At 34.9% G+C, this 22070-nt stretch overlaps 1 protein-coding gene across 1 annotated transcript in view; it reads left to right on the forward strand.

The window, feature by feature from the left end:
* CSTPP1 (centriolar satellite-associated tubulin polyglutamylase complex regulator 1) overlaps window positions 1-22070 on the forward strand; it is a 152450-nt gene that overhangs the window by 7046 nt on the left and 123334 nt on the right. The window contains exon 2 of the mRNA XM_026671022.2: window positions 17745-17847. Coding sequence (XP_026526807.1) covers window positions 17745-17847 — 103 coding nt within the window. The remainder of the gene's footprint in view (window positions 1-17744; window positions 17848-22070) is intronic.

The following is a 22070-nucleotide window of genomic DNA, read 5'->3' on the forward strand; positions in this document are numbered from 1 at the left end:
AGCATGCTTATTGTGGATATCAGCATCTGGAACAAAATATGAGCATCTGGAACAAGAGAAGCAAATGATAAAATGCATTGCACTATTTTGATTTCTACATGTATTATGACAAACTGTATATATATGGAATGGAGCTGCTTCAACTGATTCCTGTGGTTGTGGAAATAATAAGATACATCTTAATGCAAGCAGTGTGAAGTATAAAAAATTATACTCTTTAAATCATTGCATCTTAAATGCATACATTTCTTCTTTGGGTTTATTTTTTTTAATTAAACACTGCTACTCTGGGTTTAGTTTCCAAAACTTTAAATGAACAATACAGAAATCCCAATGGCTGAAAATGGTAGCCATGATGACATTTTATTATGCCAAACAGTTGGATTTTTTAGTTTTCTGTAGTGTGCTTGCATATATTTTTTCCAGATTCTCACTGACTGCCTGAACAAGTCCCTGCAGTTTTCTTGGCAAGGTTTTTCAGGTGGAGTTTGCCATTGCCTCCTTCCTAGGACTGAGAGAAAGTTATTGGCCTATGGGTCATCCAGCTGATTTTGTGCCTAAAGTGGGACTAGAATTCATGTTTTCCTTCTTTCTAGTTTGATGCTTTAATCCCTACGCCATACTAGCTATCTTACATACAAATAAATCCCACTAAATTCAGAGGAGCTAGTCTCGGGTAATGAGATTGTAACTTCTAGGCAGCCTATAGCATGATAGAGGATAAAGCATGAATAGAATTATAAATCCACACATTGACCCAATAATAATAAACAAATTCTTAATGTTATAAATAAACTCAGGGTTGCTATCAAAGAAGTCTGAGTGTTCTCTTAAATGTACTGTTTTCATCTTCTGAAACATTAGCTTATGTTACCTGGCTATTAACAACTTTGACTTTGCCAGTAGGATATTAAGTGCTAAGAGAAAACTACTCTACTGGCTCATACCCTGAATAATTCAGTGGCTTCTAGTTGTTATGGTGGGATATATTTTTGGAACATTAGTTATATATATTCTGTCTATGGCCATTTGGACTCCAACTTTGATATTGTCACAGATGAAAAGGAGAGGGCAAATATGCACAAAGATAAAGTAATGTAAAAGTACTATGATAACATGTTCCTGATAAGCTATAACCCTGCCAAATGTACTGTTCTTTATTCTCTAAAGGTCATAGTGTCACAACAGCTGCTCAAAATTAAGAGTGTAGAAAAATATTTGTGCAGTGTATATTCTTAATATTAATTAATATTCTTAAGTATTGTTACTGGGATCTAGAAATATGGTTAGAATGAATATCAAGGCATTTTTGGCATAGAGTATTATATCTGTATTGTTTCAGCATCGTTATTTGGTTCTCATTAAAATAAAATTAACAGTAACATACAAAGCAAATAGAGGAGAAAGGGGGCAGTTTAGGATCTGCTTTTGTTAAGCAGAGCTTTTCAAATTGTGTTCCTAGAATTCCATGAGAGCTTGATGGATTTCATGAGTGACTAAGAGCAAAAAAAGAGAGACATGAACAAAGGCAGTTTTCTTTCACTAAACAATTTACCCTTCATCAGAAGCCCCAGAAACCTTTTTTAAAACTAACAGGATCCCATAGATTGGAAAGATTTGAAAACTCCTGCTCTAGACTCGTCCAAGGTACTGATGTCAGACTGACTGGATTAGAGTTGCTTAAATCATTTTTCACTTTTTTTGAAGAATAAAATACATAAACGCTTGGCATAGGATATATCTGATCTCATTTAGAATAAATATATTTGGCCTTGATTATGTTTCCAGAAATCTCAAACTGAATTCCTGCCCCTTCAACCTTTTTTTCCCATACTTACATAAACATATCCTTAGTTGAGATGAACTAAGAGTTGTTTTACCATTTCTCTGCGGACTTCTTAGTATTTTGCCATCATACTGTAGCAGCTGCATTGATCCCTTTTTCATATTTTTATTTTGTTTGTATGCAAATATTTTGGTTTTTAACATCCTTACCAACTTTAGCTTTCTGACATTACTTCTATTGGGCATACCCTTTCTCTGAGTAATATTCCTTAATAATTCTATGATTCATTAACTTGTTCCCCATCTTCTCCATCTGAACTTACAGTGGTAGGTATTCTTATCTGGTAGGCAGATATGAATAGCTAATTGTAAGAAGCTGCTCAGCTGTTCCATAGAGATTATTGTCACCATTCCCAAATAATTGTTTTCCACAAAACTTTCAACTTAAGAGGCAATTTGGTTTAGTGGCTAAGTCACCAATCTAAACAGTAGGAAACTATGAGTTCAAGTCCCACCTTAACCATGAAAGCTAATTGGCTGAACTTGGGTCAGTTACTCTCAGCCCAACTCACCTCATAGGGTTGTTGTTTTAGGGAAAATAGGAGGAAGGAGTATCAGTTATGCTAGCTGTCTTGAGGTATTTGTAAAATCAATAAAGGTGGTACAAGAAAGCAAATTGTCTTTCTTTGTATTCATGTAGAATCAGGGATGAGCAAGTAAATTTGTTCATATAAAAGTCCTTCCATTAAGCATGGTTCGAGAAGCTTAATATAATTAAATGGATGTGTGAATTATCTAGAAAGATAAAGGTATCATAAATTTATTGAGATTCAAAATGCAAAAAGAAAAGCAAATTAAAACCTAACCTCAACATTCTTGCAAGGGAGTAACAATTTGGGAAATTGATACCAATTTCTGCTGGATGAGAACCATCAGCCATAAACTTTAAACTTGTGTATCTGAGAAATACTTGAAGTGGAACAATTACCATGAAATATATGTATAAACTACACCAAATATATACCAAGTCACATACATCATTATCTCAGACTTTTATCTAGAGCTAATATTATTGGAAAACCAAGGAGTTTTGAAAAAACACAGCACTCATTTGTGCCAGTGGAATATTGTATTATGTAAAATTGTAAAAGTACAATTTCAAACATTTTAAACAAACCATTGTATGTTTTTTATTTTTAGTATACAAATTTAGCACACTAAAATATCTCATAGTTGCAGATCTCACAGTGAGTGTGCTAAGATTCATAGATTATCTAATAAAGTTGTTAGGTATTTGAAGTATCCTGCCCCATTACTCATGACAAGAAATGTCCTACTTAAGTATGATATGGTAGTATTCATTGTGTTTTTAATTTTCTTGTGATTATATTGCATCTTTCCTCCAAATAATTCATTGTATTGTATGTTGTTCTTTCTCATTCTCAAATTTATTGCAACTTTGTGATGTAATTTAGGTCCTTCAAAGATCAGCCAGTATGTTTCATGGCTGAGTAACATTTGAGCATAATCCTACTCTTCTGTTCTGTATATCTAGAAAAAGAGTTGATCTGCCAAGAATATATAATATTAAAAGAAAATTAATGTTTGGCTTCATACTTCATGTTAGCCCTTAAAATTAGCATAACTAATTAGCATATATTTAATCCAGCCAGTTGTGGTTTATTTAGTAAACTGAGGTTAAGCAATTCATATAGCATGGCTGTATGAATCTTATCAGTGTGTCTCAGTAGTTTTATACAGGTTAACCTGCAAGTAAGTGTTAATTTTAGTTTCATCGGGCTTTTAAACCATAATGTTTAACTCTTCTGTCATAAAATCATATGTATATTTTTTCTGTTTTGAATACTCTTCTTTTCAAGAAAGAAAAAAAAGATAAAATAAATATTTATTTTTATGTAAAAGAATCACTTGGTTCATCAACCATACTTAATTGTAAAGGGTAATATTCAAATTTTGTTAAACTGTTGCATGAACAAAACCAACTGTAGCTTATTCAACAAATAATGTTTTTAAAACTTGTGATATATAACATAGAAAACAAGGTGTAGAAAGTAGTGTTTTACATTCTTAGTGTGTACAAGGTTACTATTAGCAACCTAAATAAAGTTAACTGAGTCAGAACCTTTTTAAGCAGAAATGTGGAAGCTTCTCCTGTATTTTTGTTTCTGTTTACATGGTACTTTTTATTTCTATTTTATGTGCTTGAATAAGAACATTGTTTAAAGCATAGTTTGTTTGACTCCGATTAACATTCAGAATGTTATAATACTGGTATCACTTTTGTTACCAATAGGCATCGTATCAGAATATATATATCAAAATCATGAAAAATAAAATCAAACTCAACTTCTGGTGATTTTATATCCATTTAGATATTTTGGAAACAGTATGAAAGTGGCACGCCATTACCTTCTTTCAGTCAAAATTTTTGGACTGAGTTATTAGTTTGAGGAGATGATATCTTCTGGAAAATATAATATAAAAATAGGGAAATTGTGTTGTATATTTTTCATGCAAGAAATGTAAACTTTTAAATAAAGGGTAATTAAACAAGGGATTTCATACTTAAAAGCTTTTAAAAACACAAATTTAATGGATTTTTATGCCAGGATATATATGCCATCCGTCCATCCATCCATCCATCCATTCTGCTGTATCATTATCATGCTATCACTTAAAACTTATAGTATTTATTTATAAAAAATGAATATTTGTAACATTTTAGCTTGAAATTGGAGCTTATGAATTACTCCTGACATTAGTGATCATTTACCTAGCTGTTGAGTGTGTTAAGTCAGTTTCAAGTGGCTGTCCTTTAAACCAGCGGTCCCGAACTTTCCCAGTTTGGTGGCCTAGCTCAGCACAGGTGTGTGTGTGAATGGCAGGCGATGCACAAAGCTCAATTTGTGTGAGTGGCACACACACGCACCCTCCACTCACGCAAATGGAGCTTCGTGCTTGAGCAGAGAGTGCTTGCACTCACACACGAAGCTCCAGTTGCAAGAGTGGCAGACACATGCGCTAGCGTGTGAAGCTCCACTTACACGAGCAGAGGCAGCTCATGCGGAGGCACTTGCACTCGAGTGCAAAGCTCCAATTTAAGCAAATTCACTTCATGCATAGTGTTTGCCAATTTCTCCCATGACCCAATTTCAGACAGGCCCCAGCCTGGTAATGGGCCCCACCCGGGGGGGGGGGGACTCCTGCTTTAAACTACTATTTTTTTTTTTTACTCATCTCTGAGCCTAATTTGGGAAATTTGAAGATCTTTTTTATTGTTGCTATTTTAAACTACAAGGAGTTCCTTATAAACATGTTTATCACCTAGAGATCTATTAGTAACCCTGTTTCTGTTTCAGAAATTAAATCCATTATTCGATCATTAAAAGCTAAAAAGGCACCTGGTGAAGATTTTTTGCCCCCGGAATTATTTAAGACTTATATGGACTGGTGGGCGCCTTTGTTAGCAGGGCTATTCACCTTTATAAACAATACTGGCCGCATACCTGTGGGTTGGGAAGTGTCCATTATTGTTCCCTTACACAAAAAAGGAGATAGAGGCAATTCAATTAATTACAGACCAATAAGCCTGATTGGAAATGTTGCTAAAATGTATGCAAAGTATTTATTGAGCAAAATTGAAATCTGGGTTATGGAGAATAATCTTTTGGCGGAGGAACAAGCAGGATTTAGAACAGAGCAATCTACCTTAGATAATTGTTTCACATTATATCACTTGGTAACAAGGTATTTAAAAATGGGTAAGAAATTATTCACTGCATTTATTGATCTAAGTGCGGCTTTTGATTCGTTAAACAGAAATATCTTGTGGAGGAAACTGGCGGACCTGAACATGGAGCCCAGACTCCTTTTTCTGGTTTAGGGCCCTTTACTCAAATACCCATGTGAAAATCCGTACTGGCGTAAATGGAGCCCTGTCTAAGAGCATACCGACCAATATTGGCATAAAACAGGGCTGCATTTTAGCCCCAATGCTTTTCAATCTCTATGTCAATGATTTACCAGGATTCCTGCATGCAGTAGATTTGCATATGCCAAAGATTCTTGATAAATTTATTAATACTCTTTTATATGCCGATGACATGGTATTAATGGCTCATTCACAAATAGGCTTGAGGAGACTGTTGCATAAGCTGAATACCTATTGTACTTTGAATTTCTTAAATATTAATAAAAGCAAATCCAAAGTGTTGGTTTTCAGCACAAAAAGTAGGAAATATAATTGGCAGATTAATGGGGAGTCAATCGAACAAGTAAATTCTTACACCGACTTAGGAGTGGTCTTTACTAATACAGGATCTTGGTTTAATCACAAAGTAGTGCATTAAGAGCTGAGATAAGCACCAAAAGATTATATAAATTATTTAATCATAATTACCCAGGCACTTTGACCCCTATGTTGAAAGTATTTAGGGCAAAAATAGTTCCAATGCTGACATATGGTGCAGAACTGTGGGATTTAAATAAAGCCTCCCCACTTGAACAAACACAGACCTGCTTTTTAAGACACTTATTGGGGACTGATAAGAACACTTCTGCTTCAGCAGTCAAGAGCGGAATTGGGTATCCACTCCTTACATAGCCACTTAATAATTAAAACATTTACATACTGGCTAAAGATACAATCAATGGATTCGGATAGACTTCCCAAACTATGCCTAATTGAACAGTTAAATAAGTTCCAATTTAACTCCTGGGCCAGTCAACTCCACAGAGCCATCTTAAGACATGGGTTTTCTACCCTATATTTATTGTCAAGGGCTTCCCAGGCAAGGGAAATTTTTAAATAGAGAGTCTTGAATATTAGTGCCCAGACTGACATGGAATTATTAGCAAAAAGCAGATCTATAAGATGGTTGGCTAAGAATAAAAACATCTTCCAACCTGAAAAATACCTTTCAATGGGTATGCCACAATTACAGAGAAGAGCCTATACCAGAGCCAGATTTGAGTTACTGGATTCCATGTCTAGACATGGGCGCTTCTACCATGTACCATACCACCAGAGAACCTGCTTATGTGGTTCATCTGCTATTGAAGATATTTCCCACATCTTGTTCAGCTGCCAATATATGCCCCTATTAGGCTTAAATATTTATCATTTCTACTGGAAAGAACATCCCACTGGGAATCAAACCACAGATTGTTATATTTCCTCCAGGCCTCTAATGTACACATTGTTCATAGGACTGCTAAGTTTATAATCAAGGCAGCGGTCCTAAGAACACAATATATTGAACACATTGGTGCATCCTGCAAGGGTGATCTATTATCCGATTTCTGACTCCCTGGTTTTCCACATATGTTTTCATTACTGTATTCTCATATATCTAACTTATCTGTATTTTGTCTTGTTATATATTTACGTTATGTTATTGATAAGGTCTTATGACTATTCAATTAAATAAACAATACTAGTAACTCCATTTTCTACCCATATAACAATAGGTGACATGCTTTGGCCTCAATTTCTGTTATCCCAGGTTTGACTGACCATTGGGCTTGACAGTTCATACACTGTTTTTTTGTAAAAGCAACACAGCAAACAAGCAGCTCTCAACAAAAAAACCTCTTCATATTTTATTGATAATTATAAGTTTGATAATACTCTAGTGAATTAGAACAGCTGTTTATTATACCTGTTTTATTATTAATGGTTTAACTGTATTGAACACAAATTGAATACTTTATTTTTAATTTATCTTAGAGTAGTGAACCCTTATGTTTATTTCAATTACTGATGTATTTTATTAAGTTCTGTGAGCTTTCCATATCTCTACAAACTGTTTCTAATTTTTCTTAGTGTAATCAAGCAAAGCATAACATGCTTGATAGAACTGAGTTACAGCAGAACACAGATTTTCTTCAGTAATCTGTTTCCTATTTGAGAGAGACTTAAAAAAAAAAAGAAATAATGTTGACTTGATTAGAAGAGACCATATGAAGCAATCTCCTCTCCAAATTTCAATGAACCTCATTCCTGCCAGCCATTAAGAAGGCACTGAAGTCCTAGTTCTCCCCAAAGGTGAATCAGGAAATCAGATGACTTTGCTGTAAGGCATGACTCGTGTATCTAGTCCTCATTGAAGAATATTTTACTGTATTACATTTAATTATTTTGCAATTTTCTATTCTTTGATCTTTTTAACCCTTTTTAACTTCCTAGAATTGCTTGGTGAGTGAGCAGTATAACAATTGATTAAATAAATAAAAAGGAAAGAATACAAATTAGGAGAAATAATTGTTTAAATCTGTCCCTAAATGATGTCAAAGACTAATACACTTATGTTTTTGTTAGTGAATGGACATTGCAATAACTCTCTTCATCTGTACTCTTTTCACATTCCTTTGATTGGATATCTTTCAGAGGGAGAGTTATTCCAGTCTGTTGCAGTAATTTCATGACTAATATATACTAGAAACAGCTTTACATTAGATTCATGTGACACAATTCCAAAGTAAATTTTGATGTGTTACATACAGTACCATAGAAAAATATATAACCTAAAGATAACTGAGTGAGAAAGATTGAAGTGAAAGGAAAATGAAATTGACTTAGCTTCAGTTTTCTAACTCACTCTGGTTTGAGAGTGCTTAGTTTTCCATTATCTTTGTTTCATAAGACTAGGCCTGGAATAAGTTGATATGTGCAAAGCTTGTATCTGTTTAAATTTAAAACATAAAATATCTTTTAACACAGTTCTCTCCATTTATTTGGTAACTTTAAAATGACAAGTCTTGTAATCTTAATGGAAATTCATTTAATTATATTAAAAGCTACTTTCTGATCCAATATAGAAACAGAAAAACATAGAAAACTGATGGCAGAAAAAGAACTGGTGATCCATTGAGGCTGCGCTTTGAGGGTTTTTTGTTGTTTGCTTAGAGAGGGTTGTAAACCACTGTGAAGCGGAATACAAGTCTAAGTACTATTGCTATTGCTATTCTACAAGCAGGAGCTGTTAGCTATGCCTCTCCCTTCAAAAACACTGATTAGAATCTACTTGGATGAAGAAAAATTAGCACAAATCTGTGCTCCATCTACCTAACCACTGAAGCAAGCCCAGAAGGATACTATGATCTGTGGTATTGAAACCTGCTGAGAAGTCAAAAAGAGCAAGGGCTGGTACACTACTTCTATTCCACTCTTGCCAGAGGTCATCCACAAGTGTAATCAGGACCATTTCTGTACTATGAGTGGGTGTGAAACTTGAGTGAAGGGTCCAGAGGTCCAGATAATCTATTTCCTCCAGGGTTTTATATAGTAGAATTGTGACAACTTTCTCAACAACTTTCCCTAAAATGGGAAAGATAAAGACAGGACCAAAGTTGTCTAGGAAGTGTGGGTCTAGTGATGGCTTTTTCAGGAAGCCATTTATAAATTTATAAACATTTATAAATGTTGACAGGATCACCAATTTCTCAAGAATGTGTTTACCAGCACTTCCTTCCCTGTAATCTAAATTATCTGGTCCCGTTAGTGCATCTCAAGTTAGCTTTTATCTTTTCAGCAGCTGCTTCATGCTGTTGGCTCACATTTAACTTATGGGGGAGAAAGCTAATTCTTGTGGACTACAAGTATTTTTGCCAAGCCAAATCTCTTCCATCCTATACTTGTACCTTTTCTCCCAGCCAGATGCAATTTTTCACATTTCTCTCTACTAAATTCCATCCTATTCATATCAGCCCACTGCTCAAGCCTTAGATCTTTCTAAAATTTCTGTGTTTCATTTGAAGTATTAGCCACCCCACAACTTTGTGTCACTTACAAACTCAGTAAATGTTCCCTAATCTTCCTCATCCAAGTAATAAATTAAAACATTGAGCATCTTAAGGCCCATATACATGCATACATAGTGTCATGCCCCTGTTGGAGTTTGACTCCGGGGGAGAGATGGAACAGCTGACAGGGAGTGGGAGTGTGGCTCCGCTGGTTGTGGAGGAAACTGGGGAAGGGCACAGGCCGAATGGGCATTCAGAGGAAGACCCAGGCCCATCCCCTCTTCATCCTAAGGCATGCAGGGAGGAGCGGATAAGGGAGAAACATGAGTGGTGTGGTCTACAGGGGAGGAAGGGGCCCTGATCCCCTTCATGGGCTGCAGCTGGGAGGACTGGTTAAAAGGACAAACTGCATGGCAAAGTTTCTGGAAGCAAAGTGTGCATTCTTGTTGGAGTTTATCTGTGTTTTGGCTTCCTCCCAACTGTGGTTGCTGCAGTATCTGGAAGAAGTCTGCAATTAATCATCCTTGCCTGCTGTAGTAATTCCTTCAGTGTGGTGTGTTGGGTTTTTTATTTTGAATTAACCTTACTTTGGGTGCGGACTGCATTTACTCCCTCCATAAACTGTTTTCTTTAAGAGTTTGATATCCTGCTGAGGATAATTGGACATTGGGACCAAGTTGGAGGCATTAAAGGGACATTATTCTGTTTTTGTAACTTGGTTATTTTTGTGTCATGCCCAGGGTCATCACACATACATACATACATACATACTACTTGTATAGATATCTGAGGGATCGCCTTTTTTCAAGAGTCTCTACCCATCCAACCAGGTCGAGCAGAATCGGCATGTTGTGAATCCTGTCTGCCAAAGAATGTTGATTGGCGGGGACCAGAAGACAAGCTTTTTTCCACAGTGGCTCCTGCTCTGTGGAACATTTTCCCTTCGGAGATCAGAATGTCCCCAACCCTATTAGCCTTTCATAAGGCCCTAAAAACCTGGCTATGTTCCCAAGCCTGGGATGCTGAATGTTTCAAGGGTCCCATTTCTTGGCTATATTCCTAACTGGCCAAGAAGCTTGCTCCCATGTAGATTTAATTTGGATGTTTTTAGTGTTTTATTAGTTTTACTGTTTTTATTGTTTTAATTTTTCCGCATATTTTTAACTCTAATATTTTTTTTTGAAGTGTAGGTTCAGTCATTGACTGAGATGAGTGGCCATAGAAATTGAACAAACACAAATAAACAAATTCCATGATACCAAGTCAGTAATTATATCTATGAAGGAGATAAGTTTAATATAGCACAATTTTTTTAATAGTATAATCATTCTGGCTCCAGTCAATTGTACCATGCCTATCCAGGTGCTCACAATGGTATGTTTCCATCTCTTGGAAGCTGGAACTAAGTTGGCTTGATTCATCACAGTTAATACTATGTACTTAAAATTACTAATTATAATAGCAAGTATTCAAGGGGGGTTTCCAAGAAAGGAAAATAACAATGATGGAACTGACAGAGGCGATAAATAGACAAAACACTGGAAAGACTCTGAGCCCAGATGGGCTACCAGTAGAATTCTACAAGACCTTGCAGGAATCTTTAAACACTACAATACTTGAAGTAATGAATGAGGTTTTGTCAAAAGCCAAAATACCTAACTCATGGACAGAGGCTTATATTACTCTTATACCAAAAGAAGATACCAACTTACAACAAATAAAAAAACTACAGACCTATATCCCGGCTGAATGAAGACTACAAAATATTTGCCTCAATAATGGCAGAAAGATTTAAAAGATATTTGAATTACTTTATACATACTGATCAAACTGGATTTCTGCCTAAAAGGCAAATAAAAGAGAACATGAGAATAATCTTGAATACATTGGAATATTATGAAACACACCAGGGGTGGGATTCTACCAGTTCACACCTGTTCGCTAGAACCGGTTGTTAGAAGAAATTACTGGCCTAATCCTGTAAGGAAGGCAGGAAGGAAACATTCTGGTGTTGCTTACAGAAACTGCCTCCCTGTTAACCCTTATTACATTCTTGGCAGGACTAGACTTCTTGTCTCTGGAACTTCTCTGGAGTTATTTTTCCCTCCTTTGCTGGTACTTTGCTTGTGTGGAGTGACTATGCAAAGTTATAATGGCATTGAAAAAAGTGATATGACCATTTTTCACACTTACAACTGATGCAGCGTCCCCACAGTCATGAAAGGCCAGGTGAGGAGATGCATGCCTCGATGTGAGTGATATTGAGTTGGCCACGCCCAGCCAATAACATGACCACCAAGCCATGTCCACCCAGTCACATGACCACCAATCCACGCCCACCAACTGGTTGTTAAAAAATTTGAATCCCACCCTTGAAACACACCCAGAGAAGCAAATTCCTAGATGCACAAAAAGCCTTCGATAATGTAAATTGGCAATTTATGTTACTGCAAATGAAAGAGATGGGTTTTGGAGAAAGTTTTATTAAGGCAATATATCATAAACAATCTGCAAAAGTAAGCATAAATGGAGATTTGACAGATAATATTAATATTAAAACAGGAACCAGACAAGGATGCCCTCTGTCGCCATTGTTACTTGTATTAACACTGGAAGTATTAAATAGAAATATTAGGAAAAATAAAGAAATAAAGGGAATGAAAATAAAAAAGGAGGAATATAAATTACAAGCATTTGCAGATGATCTGGTCTTTATATTGGAAGAACCATTGGAAACAGCGTCTAAACTGATAGAAAAGATTGAAGAATACAGACAGGTGGCAGGATTAAAAATAAAGATAAAACTAAGATCTTAGTCAAGAATATGGAAAAACAAAGGAAAGAACTAACAGATAGATTGAACATCCAGATCACAAACGAAGTGAAATATTTTGGAATATAGCTGCCAGCAAGATGTGGAACACTAAAGAAAGATAATTATTATAAACTAAAACAACAAATTGGGACAGACCTGGAAAAATGGCAAAATCTACAATTATCTCTAATAGGGAGAATATCTACAATCAAAATGAATGCACTACCAAGGATATTATATTTGTTTCAGATGATTCCAATTGAATTAAGGAAAGAATACTTTGAAGACTTAAATAAAATAATGTTGAAATATATATGGCAGGGAAAGAAGACAAGAATTAAACTAAAATTGTTACAGGATGAGGGGAGGTTTTGGACTACCCAATTGGGAATTATATTACCAGCAGTTACGTTGATGTAACTGATTGAATGAAAGAATGGATTGTTCTGAAAAATACTAGATTGTTAACACTGGAAGGTCATGATTTACAATTGGGGTGGCATGCATTTTTATGGTATAAGGAAAGCTAAGTACATGGGTATTTTAGGAAACATTATATTTGAGACACTTTATTGTCAATATGGGAGAAAATAAGGAAACAACACTATATGGTTATCAACAATAGAGGCATTTGCCTATCCAATTGTTTTTAAAATGGAACAGATAGTTAGATATAGTGAAATTTTAAATGAAAAGGGTGATCTCAAAATAAAGCAAGAATTAGATGAACAAGGGATAAATATGAATTGGTATTCTTATATGCAAATACATTCTAGATATGATAAAGATAGTAAGATAGAAGGGTTTATAAAGAACCTTCTGAATTAGATAAAATCTTAACAGGTACTGAAGAGAGGATGATCAAAAAATTATATGGTTATTTACTAGGAGTGAAAATTGAAGAAGAACAAGTTAAAGAAGTGATGATTGCATGCGGGGGGAGGGATATTGGATATATTTAGAAAAATAGCAATAATTATGGACCAGAAACTATAAATTAACAATATCAACAGCTTATAAAGAGAATTTGTATAAGATGTTTTATAGGTTGCACCTACCCCCAGCAAGAATAGCAAAGATGTTCAAGAATAAATCAGCGAAGTGTTGGAAATGTCATCAGATACCTGGATCATATTACCATATGTGGTGGACATGTGTGGAATCTAAAAGATATTGGACTGAAATACACACATGGTTGGAAAAAATGACAAAACATCATATAGATTTAAAACCAGATATATTTTTATTGGGAATTTTACCTGAAGGTTACAATAAAGAATTGACATATCTGATTATTAATGTTTTAACTGCAGCTAGAATTGTATTTGCTCAAAATTGGAAAAATTAGAAAATTCTGATAGAGGAGGAAGTGATTAAGAAAATAATGAAATGTGCAGAAATGAGTAGATTAACATTAGCAATTAGAGAGCAAGAAGAAAAAGAGTACTATAAGATATGGGATTTATTTTATCAATGGTTAGACAGAAAACTAGGAAATTGAAGAATAACAATAGAAATGATATGTTACAATTGATTATTTCTGAATAAGTTATGTTATAATAAAAACTAGTAAGAACTGAGATTTGCTCTTAAGGCTAACATGGAATTGAAACTAAAAGATTAATGATGGCATAACAATAATAATACTACAATATAATATGAAAAGTTAATACAATATGAATGTAAGCTTAAGAGGAAAAGTTTATAATGTGTACAAGATGTATATACTAAACCAACACACTGTATAACTGAAAGAAGGTTTTATTTGTTGTTTTGTATGTTTGTTGTAAAAAATAAAAAACTTTTTATAAAAAAGGGGGGGAGGGCCTTCAGCAGCTTACATAGTTTTCTACACAGATTGTGTCATTCAACTTAGCAGATTCAGGACTTGCTTGAAAGGAGACCAAGGGGGAAGCTGCTTGCAATTTATTGGATATCACTAAAAGATATTGCATTTAAAGTTATGAGAAATGTGCATAGTACTTCAAATATTTTGAAATAAACATAGAGAATGATCTTTCAACAGAATGTATATGTTCTTCTAATACTGTTAATACATTTCACATGGTAGCTTTGTAACAACTCCCAACTGTTCACTAATATTCAGAACTCAGAACTTACGCCAAGAGCTAGGCTAAAATATTCCTCCCTCTTTCCCCACTCTGCTAAAGTGTGAGTGTGAGTGTGTGTGTATTTATCTTCCCATTGTGAGGAGAAAAAAAATCCTAATAGGTTTGAGAAATGTGGACAATTACTGCCAGTTTGTATCTGAATTTGGTAAACACTGTCTCTAGCTAGAATAATTTCTTGAAATTACTGAGCATAGAATTTGGACATGTGGAGAAAAGGATGGGAGGGGCAAAGATGAAAATAACCTTGTTGCTGTTAACTTTGGAGTGTGACTGACTGAAGTGCATTAGTCGTTCTTCCCTGAGGCGATACAGGTGCGCAGAGTTATTTTTCTTTAATCACTCACATAAATTAACATTTATTCTTTTGCATTAAAATAATTAAATAAAACTACACCCTATATCTTTTATTATCAGATAATATCTTTGAACCTCTGGCTGACAACCTTGCTGTTGGCCACAAGGTATTTTCCAGGGTGTGTATTACCCACTTTTGTATTAAATAATGTTCTAGGTGGAAAACAAACAAACAAAATAAAAAACCTGATAGCAATCAGAATCTATGCAAAGTTATAATAATAATAATGCCCAGTAGCAAGTCATGTTTTCCAGACACTTTTCCTGGGTTTGTCCTCCCTTCCCATCTTATCACTTTCATCAGGGTGAACAAAATAGATACTGTATGTGGGTGAGCTGTTAGAGAGCCCGTTTGGTCTAGTAATTAAGGCACCAGGCCAGAAACCAGGAGTCTGTGAGTTCAAGTCCTACCTTAGCTGGCTGGGTGACTTTGGATCAGTCACTGTCTCTTAGCTTATAACATCAGGCTTGAGTGACAAGCCGCTTGCTTGGTCAATTCCTGTTGCAATCACTGGATCAACACTTGATTGATCTGATAAAGTGGACCATATATGGGTCAGGAAGGCTGAAATAGAGATGCAGAGGCAGTTATTCATACTATAGAAAGGAAAGAATATAGTAGTATTTTCTTGTGCTATTTTCTTTGAAAGTTTATCCTCAACGGCACTCATTACATTTAAAGTAATGTAAAATGGAATGCTTCTGGAATGCATTTTCTAATAACTTGAAATAATAAGACTTGTTTTTTCATGACACTGTTTATGGAGTATAGTCCTACATGTTGCTATTGTACTTAATTATAAGGAAACATCAGTGCAAATTGTTTGTCGAATTTGGGTATTTCCTGATGAAGCTGTATTATTCTGTCTCTTTATTGAATTCTGCAGATCCAGATATTTCACAATTTCTCATTAGTAACCCACTTTTATTTCATCTATCCAAAGAAATAAAACCAAAAAAAATGAAAATTGCCAAGAAAATAAAAGCAGCTGCAGAGGTCTTTTTAATGAATAATCCTAGTAACTGTCATATGCTTCTGACTTTTCGGGGGTGACTGAGCCAGCTAGATTATGTTGTGATTAAATAGAATTACTTGTAAATTTTGAATGTCATTCCCCAAAGATACATCATTTTCAAAGGTGGAAAGTGAAATTCTGTGTGGCACTTGGTACAATTCAGTATCCAATGTAAATCTAGGTAGCTTACTTATATACAGTATCATTTAATTTCATATAATGACAACCATGATATATAGATGCATGCCTATTATTTGACCATGTCTTGATACATTTCAAAATATCCAGATAAAAACTTACCTCCCTGTAGGGTATTTTGGAGGGGAATTTTACTGTGTATGGCTAATGTAATGCTAGTAGAAAGCTGTGTGGGAAAAGTTTTCAATCAGCAATTGGCATCAAAGTGGCTAAATGGCAAGTTTTTCATGCAAAATATTACTCTGCTTGTGTGGTCATTTCTTTTTGTTAAAGGAGCAAGATTGCTAAAGCATTTCATCAAGTTATGAAACGTATAAATGAATGGTGTCTTTGTCCAATTGCAATGACCCTTATTCCAGCACACTTGAAAATGTACAGCTTTGTTTATGAACTATTTGGTTCGAATGTGTCTTTGCATATCACTTTGATGTATGATAAGAGTCCATTGAAAAATAACTTGTTTTGGAATTATTTTAGGATATATTTGCTATCCTGAAATATTTGTACAAAAAATCTGTGTCTAGTTCTTCCAAAAAAGCTCGTGAAGCTTAACAAAAAGAGATCCAACCTAGAATTAAGGAGAAGTGTCCTGTCTGTGAAAATGATTAGTGAAATGGCTTTCCTCAAGAACTTGTGGATGTTCCATCACTGGAAGTTTTTAAGAAGAGATTGGACAATAATTTGTCCAGAACGGTATTGGGTCTCCTGCTTGAGCAGGGGGCTGGATGAGAAGACCTCCAAGGTCCCTTCTGGCTCTATTATTCTGTTAATATTAATAAAGGAATTCATTTAGTCTCTTCAAAATGGGTGTCCAGCTTATGTTGGCTTAAGAGTTGCATTAGGCTTTGTGTGACACATTGAGGACCACACTACTCAAATGGCAAGTTCAGAATGTAGGTGGTCTAATTTTGATTGTGAAATAATAAGTTTGAAATTCTGAATCACTCTCTAGAAGATTCTAGGAGGCTAATGTTTTGAATAACTGAACAGTAATATGTTAAGAGTTGGCTTAGCCCAACACATAATTATATCTAAAATTTTATTTTTATTCTATGCTGCTTTCATTTGTTTTTCCTGTAGTAGTTGACAGATATAAAATACAATAAATTATTCAATTATGGTGTAATTTTTACTACCATTATATAACACACAACATCCCTGACCTAGGAATTGTTTTAATGATGTGGAGAAAATGTGATCAAATCTCAGGGTCTCAGATATCTCAGCGCACAGAATGTACACTTTTCAGGACACATTTCATTAATATGATAGCATAAGATTGTACACCTGTGGTTGTGTTCACACATAGTTTGCCTATTTGTTTATTTTCCGACTTATATACTGCCCAACTTGCCTGGAGGCAACTTTGGGGGGCTTTTATGGTTTATTTATTTAACCATGGTTTATTTAATAACTCACGGTCAAATAATTTGTTATAACATCAGTCATGGGTTATAATACTGAGTGCCTGAATTAATATATGCTAAACCAAAACTAAAGAAACTATCTTTAAGACATACTAAAATGTGTGAGCAAGGTCAGTATATATGCTTTTCAGGATGTAAGAAGCATAACAAAAGGTTTAAGTCTTTAAATTTTTAATTGTTCCAATTGTATTAACAGAAAGACACATATGATAAGACCTTTACACAGCATAACAAATTCTACTCTTAATTTCAGCCCAAAGGCATGTCATTACTTATATGGAAGATGCAGTGAGTCAGCTACTAGAAAGCAAGGAAGATATTGGTCAATATGGCATTGCCAGATTCTTCACTGAATAGTAAGTATATTGCAATCTACCAGTTTCCTTATTTATGGAAAGTGGGGAGATCAATCTGATTCTCCCTCTGATTTTATACTAATGCACTCGTATAATATGTGCTACAACATAACATTTCCATGGTAAAAAATACATAGAATAGAATAATGCAAAGATGAAAAAAATTCAACCAACCTAAGCTAAAGTGGAACAATGTATGTATAAATATACATTATGCAAAATTCCAAAGTTGTTATCCAACCAATTAAAAAAAGTTGTTCACAACGATGTGGGTTTTTTTCTGATTATACAATGCTTACAAATTTGAGGTAAATCTAATTTTTTAGGGAGGCTTTTCCATGATAAGAAATGTCCTCTTGGAGGATTACAAGAAATTTCTCCCAAGCTTTTTTACTGGATATCTTTAGATGGTCCTAAATGAACCCTGATTTCATTTAATAGTATATTCAATTTAAGAAAAGCTTAGCCTAAAGAAACCAACTGATTTTTAATTCCCTAGTATGAGGCTTGCCCAGTCATGTATTTGTTAATATCTCCTAGAATTAGATATACATTTCAGAGAAACTAAGCACAAACAGCTAGGTGGTGTAACCAGACATTAACTGGATTCAATTCAGTAGAAGATATATCAAACATTATTTTATAATAACACACTAGCCAGTCCTAAGTTCTAGATGTGGGAAAAACATTATATTACTGAATTTGATGACTAATCTCATTTTATTGATGGTCTGATATTTCTCTGATCTTCACCAATTTGCCATGTGATAGACTTGATTGTTGTTTTTCCTGTTTTTGAAAACTTCTATATGAATAAAATATTGATCTTTAAGACATCTCCTCCTCTTTTTCTAAAATAGAAGATTATGTGCCATTAAGTTGGTGTCCACTCTTAGCAAACTCAAGATTTTCTTCATGAAGAGTAGCTCATAGAAATATAAAATCTATTTTAATATAGGTAATATGCTGCCAGCTCTATATAGTAGACCAATCAAGAGGCAGATGGTGAGTAAGACTAAAACTAGTTTTAGTGGGATAGGTACAGGAACAAAATCTGGCAAGTCTGAATGTGCTTCCCCTCATCCCTCTTCATATGAATTAGGGGGACACCTGTCTTCCTGAATCCCTATCTTCATATGACTTAAGCCAGGTTTATCTGTTTGATGGGTTGGTAATGGGCCTTCCCTTTTTATTGAAGAATTTTTTACAGAATAAAAATATAAAAAGAAAATAAAGGAAAGTAAAAGAAAAGTGGTGAGAAAAGAATAAAGAAGTGAAAGAAAAAGAGAGAGAAAATAGAAAAACTAAATGTCTTCCAATTTACAGCAGTTACAATGCATAAGTTTTATCATCTTTCCCTCCCTCCCCCCTCCCTCTCTCCCCCCTCCCTCTCTCACCTTATATCATAACTCCTTTTTTCCACAAGCTACATTTTCTAATCATCCAATTTATAAATCACAAGTACATTTTTTTCTATTTTCAGCAAAAAGTCCATAAAGAGTTTCCAGTCATTGACAAACATAAGTTATTTTCTTTTCTCTAATTAAATATGTCAATTTTGCTCTGTTTGTAAATTGGCTTTTTTACCTATCATTCTTCCATTTAGGTACAGTATTTCAGAATCTTTTCATCTTCATGTCGTTACTGTGTAACAAAAAATATATATCCATAAGTCATTTCTAGTTGTTTGTCCATTAGATCCAGCAAGAAAAGCAGATCTTCCCTCTCTCTATCAAAACCATCATTTGTATCAGGCCTGTCCAACACATGGTACATGGGTTTCATACAGCATGTCAAGCAGTCTTATGTGGCTCACCAATGTTTTTTAAAAAGTAAGCCACTGCTGCCACTGTGCCAGAAGTTATGCTGCCAAGTACCTCCAAGCCTCACTGCCATCCACCAGCTCCAGCTAGCTGCGGAACAGCTGAATGGCACTTCAGGTATTTCTTTACAGCCCACAAGTATTTTTCCCCTCAACAAATTGTGCAAATCTGATCTATATTCTACATATATTTGACATACGTACAATCACTTTCTGAGGATATTCTGCTTTAACTTTGAAAAAAAGAAGTCCTAATGAAATAAAATCTGTTATCTGAAAAGGTTAGCATGTTTGGCTTCATGAAGAAAAGATGCAATGAAAAACACAGTGAATACAAACAAGAAAACGTAAACCCGGTCAATTTCTGCTTGATCTTAGAAGTGGAATAATGGGGAATTGAGGGGGGTGAGGTATTTCTCTTTTAAGTCAGGTGGTATGGGAGAGAAATCACAGTTTCTGAGAAGGACAAAGTGGGAAATGCCATGCTGTGTGGGTGGCACAAGTTCTTGTTGTATGGTGAACATTTTTGGAATTCCTAAAATTCCTTGTGGTTCCCAGCAAAATATTCTGCCTAGGCAAAGACAAGAAGTAGCCTGACTTCTAAAAGGTTTTTGTAGGGTTGAATCAAACTATAGATTTTGCAGAATTGTGTGATATTTTCTTCTGCATTTTTAAAAAAGAGTTAATTAGCTGAAGGCAGGTTACAGCTGAAGGCTGACTAACTAGCAATGTTTATTTATTTGTTTTCCATCTCAGAATTGTTATCTGCAAGCTATGTGTTTTATTTTTGAAAAAAGAAACAGAAGCCTACACAATTCCTGCATCTTGATCTATATAGATTAGAATGCAATTTGGACAAAGTGATCTTCAGATGGAAAAGGTTAAGCAGCTTCTCTCTTTCTCCTTTTTTTCTTTTCCAACTGTAGTCTGACTAGATTACTTTGCATAAACAAAGAAAAAAAAAGCCAAGGAACTCTGTACAGTTGGAGCCAGAACACTTCTATCATTTACTTATTTACTCTATTTGTACATCTCCCATTCACAGAGGCTCTGTTGGCTAACATCAACATTGATGAGAAAAAAATAAAACTCCCAATGCACAATATGAATAAAAGCAACATCAAAATAATAAACATAAAAAGCACAAAATAATGTACCCACCAGATTCCAGACTTCATTTACAACAAGCACTTCTCCTGTGCTGGATGGAACAACCAGGTCTAAACTACTGTCCTTAAATCCAAATGGAAATAAGTATACCAGAGTTCTCTGAGAGGAGGAAATTTGTTATTCTGTAATTCTGTTATATTTATGGATGTAGTGATAAAAATACCCAGCACTTCATTCAGAGTCAAAGATGGCATGTCTTTAGATTGGTTAGGTCCAAAAACCCAAAACTACTCTGCCTTGCAGGAATTTAGTTAAAGTCTTTCCTCCCACCTCCAATGCTGAAAGTCTTCAGATGATTCAGACTTCTGTGATGAATCACAGATCACTTCCAAAGCTGAAGCCCAGTCATCTTCATTAGCACTGTCCAGCTAGAATCCAATTTTGTTTGAATTTAACTGATTTTATTTGCCAGATGCTCTGAAAATCCTTTACGGTGACCCTTCAGATGTTCTTGAGTACTGTCTTTCTCTAAAAGGAAAATGACATTATGTTTATTTTATTATTTTTAAAATGACAAGGAAATGGAAATGAAGCGAGAGAATGAATGATTTTGGAGTTGTAGGAGACTTTTGAGAATTTCATGATTCCCTGAAATTCCATGGAATCATGACATGAAAACGAATACATGGATCATAGGACTAATTAATTTGTTCTTACTTGAGGCACAAATTACTGTGTTCAAATTATTATACTTTGTCACTTCTCTTTTGAGAAGTCTACAATTCTGGGAAAGGTGGAAAAGGGGAGAAAAAAGAGGATGTCCAGCAGCAAGGTGAATATAATGGTAATAAGAACATCACTGAAGGATTAAGTTGAGGACAGATCTTCATGAAGAAAGTACTGCATATCTATGTGATTGCTAATCAGCTTGATGTCACCTAATCATCGAAAGGAAACAAGTCTTCTTACAAAAAGCCACTAGGCAGCATTCAGAAGTCACAATAAAATGACAAAACACCTCCTTTTTGCCCCTTGAATCACCACTATCCAAGTTCAGATTTGAACTCTTAATCTGACAGGGAAGATATGAGGTGGGACTTTCTTTAGCAATGGCTGTTTCCCTTTCTTCATTTCCCTAAATTCCTCAGGAAACTGAGCAGCTGCAGTGGATCTGTGAGTGGGGAGAGGCTACTCTGGTATAATTGGTTTAATCCCTTAGTTACCCCCTTATTCCTGTGGCCAATCATGATTTTAACCAAACTATCCACAAATCTTCAGGAAACTCCCAAAA

The sequence above is a fragment of the Notechis scutatus genome, chromosome 1 (genome assembly GCF_049901735.1).
Source record: "Notechis scutatus isolate UNSWTSFEM ecotype Mainland chromosome 1, rNotScu1.2, whole genome shotgun sequence".
Taxonomy (NCBI): Eukaryota; Metazoa; Chordata; class Lepidosauria; order Squamata; family Elapidae; genus Notechis; species Notechis scutatus.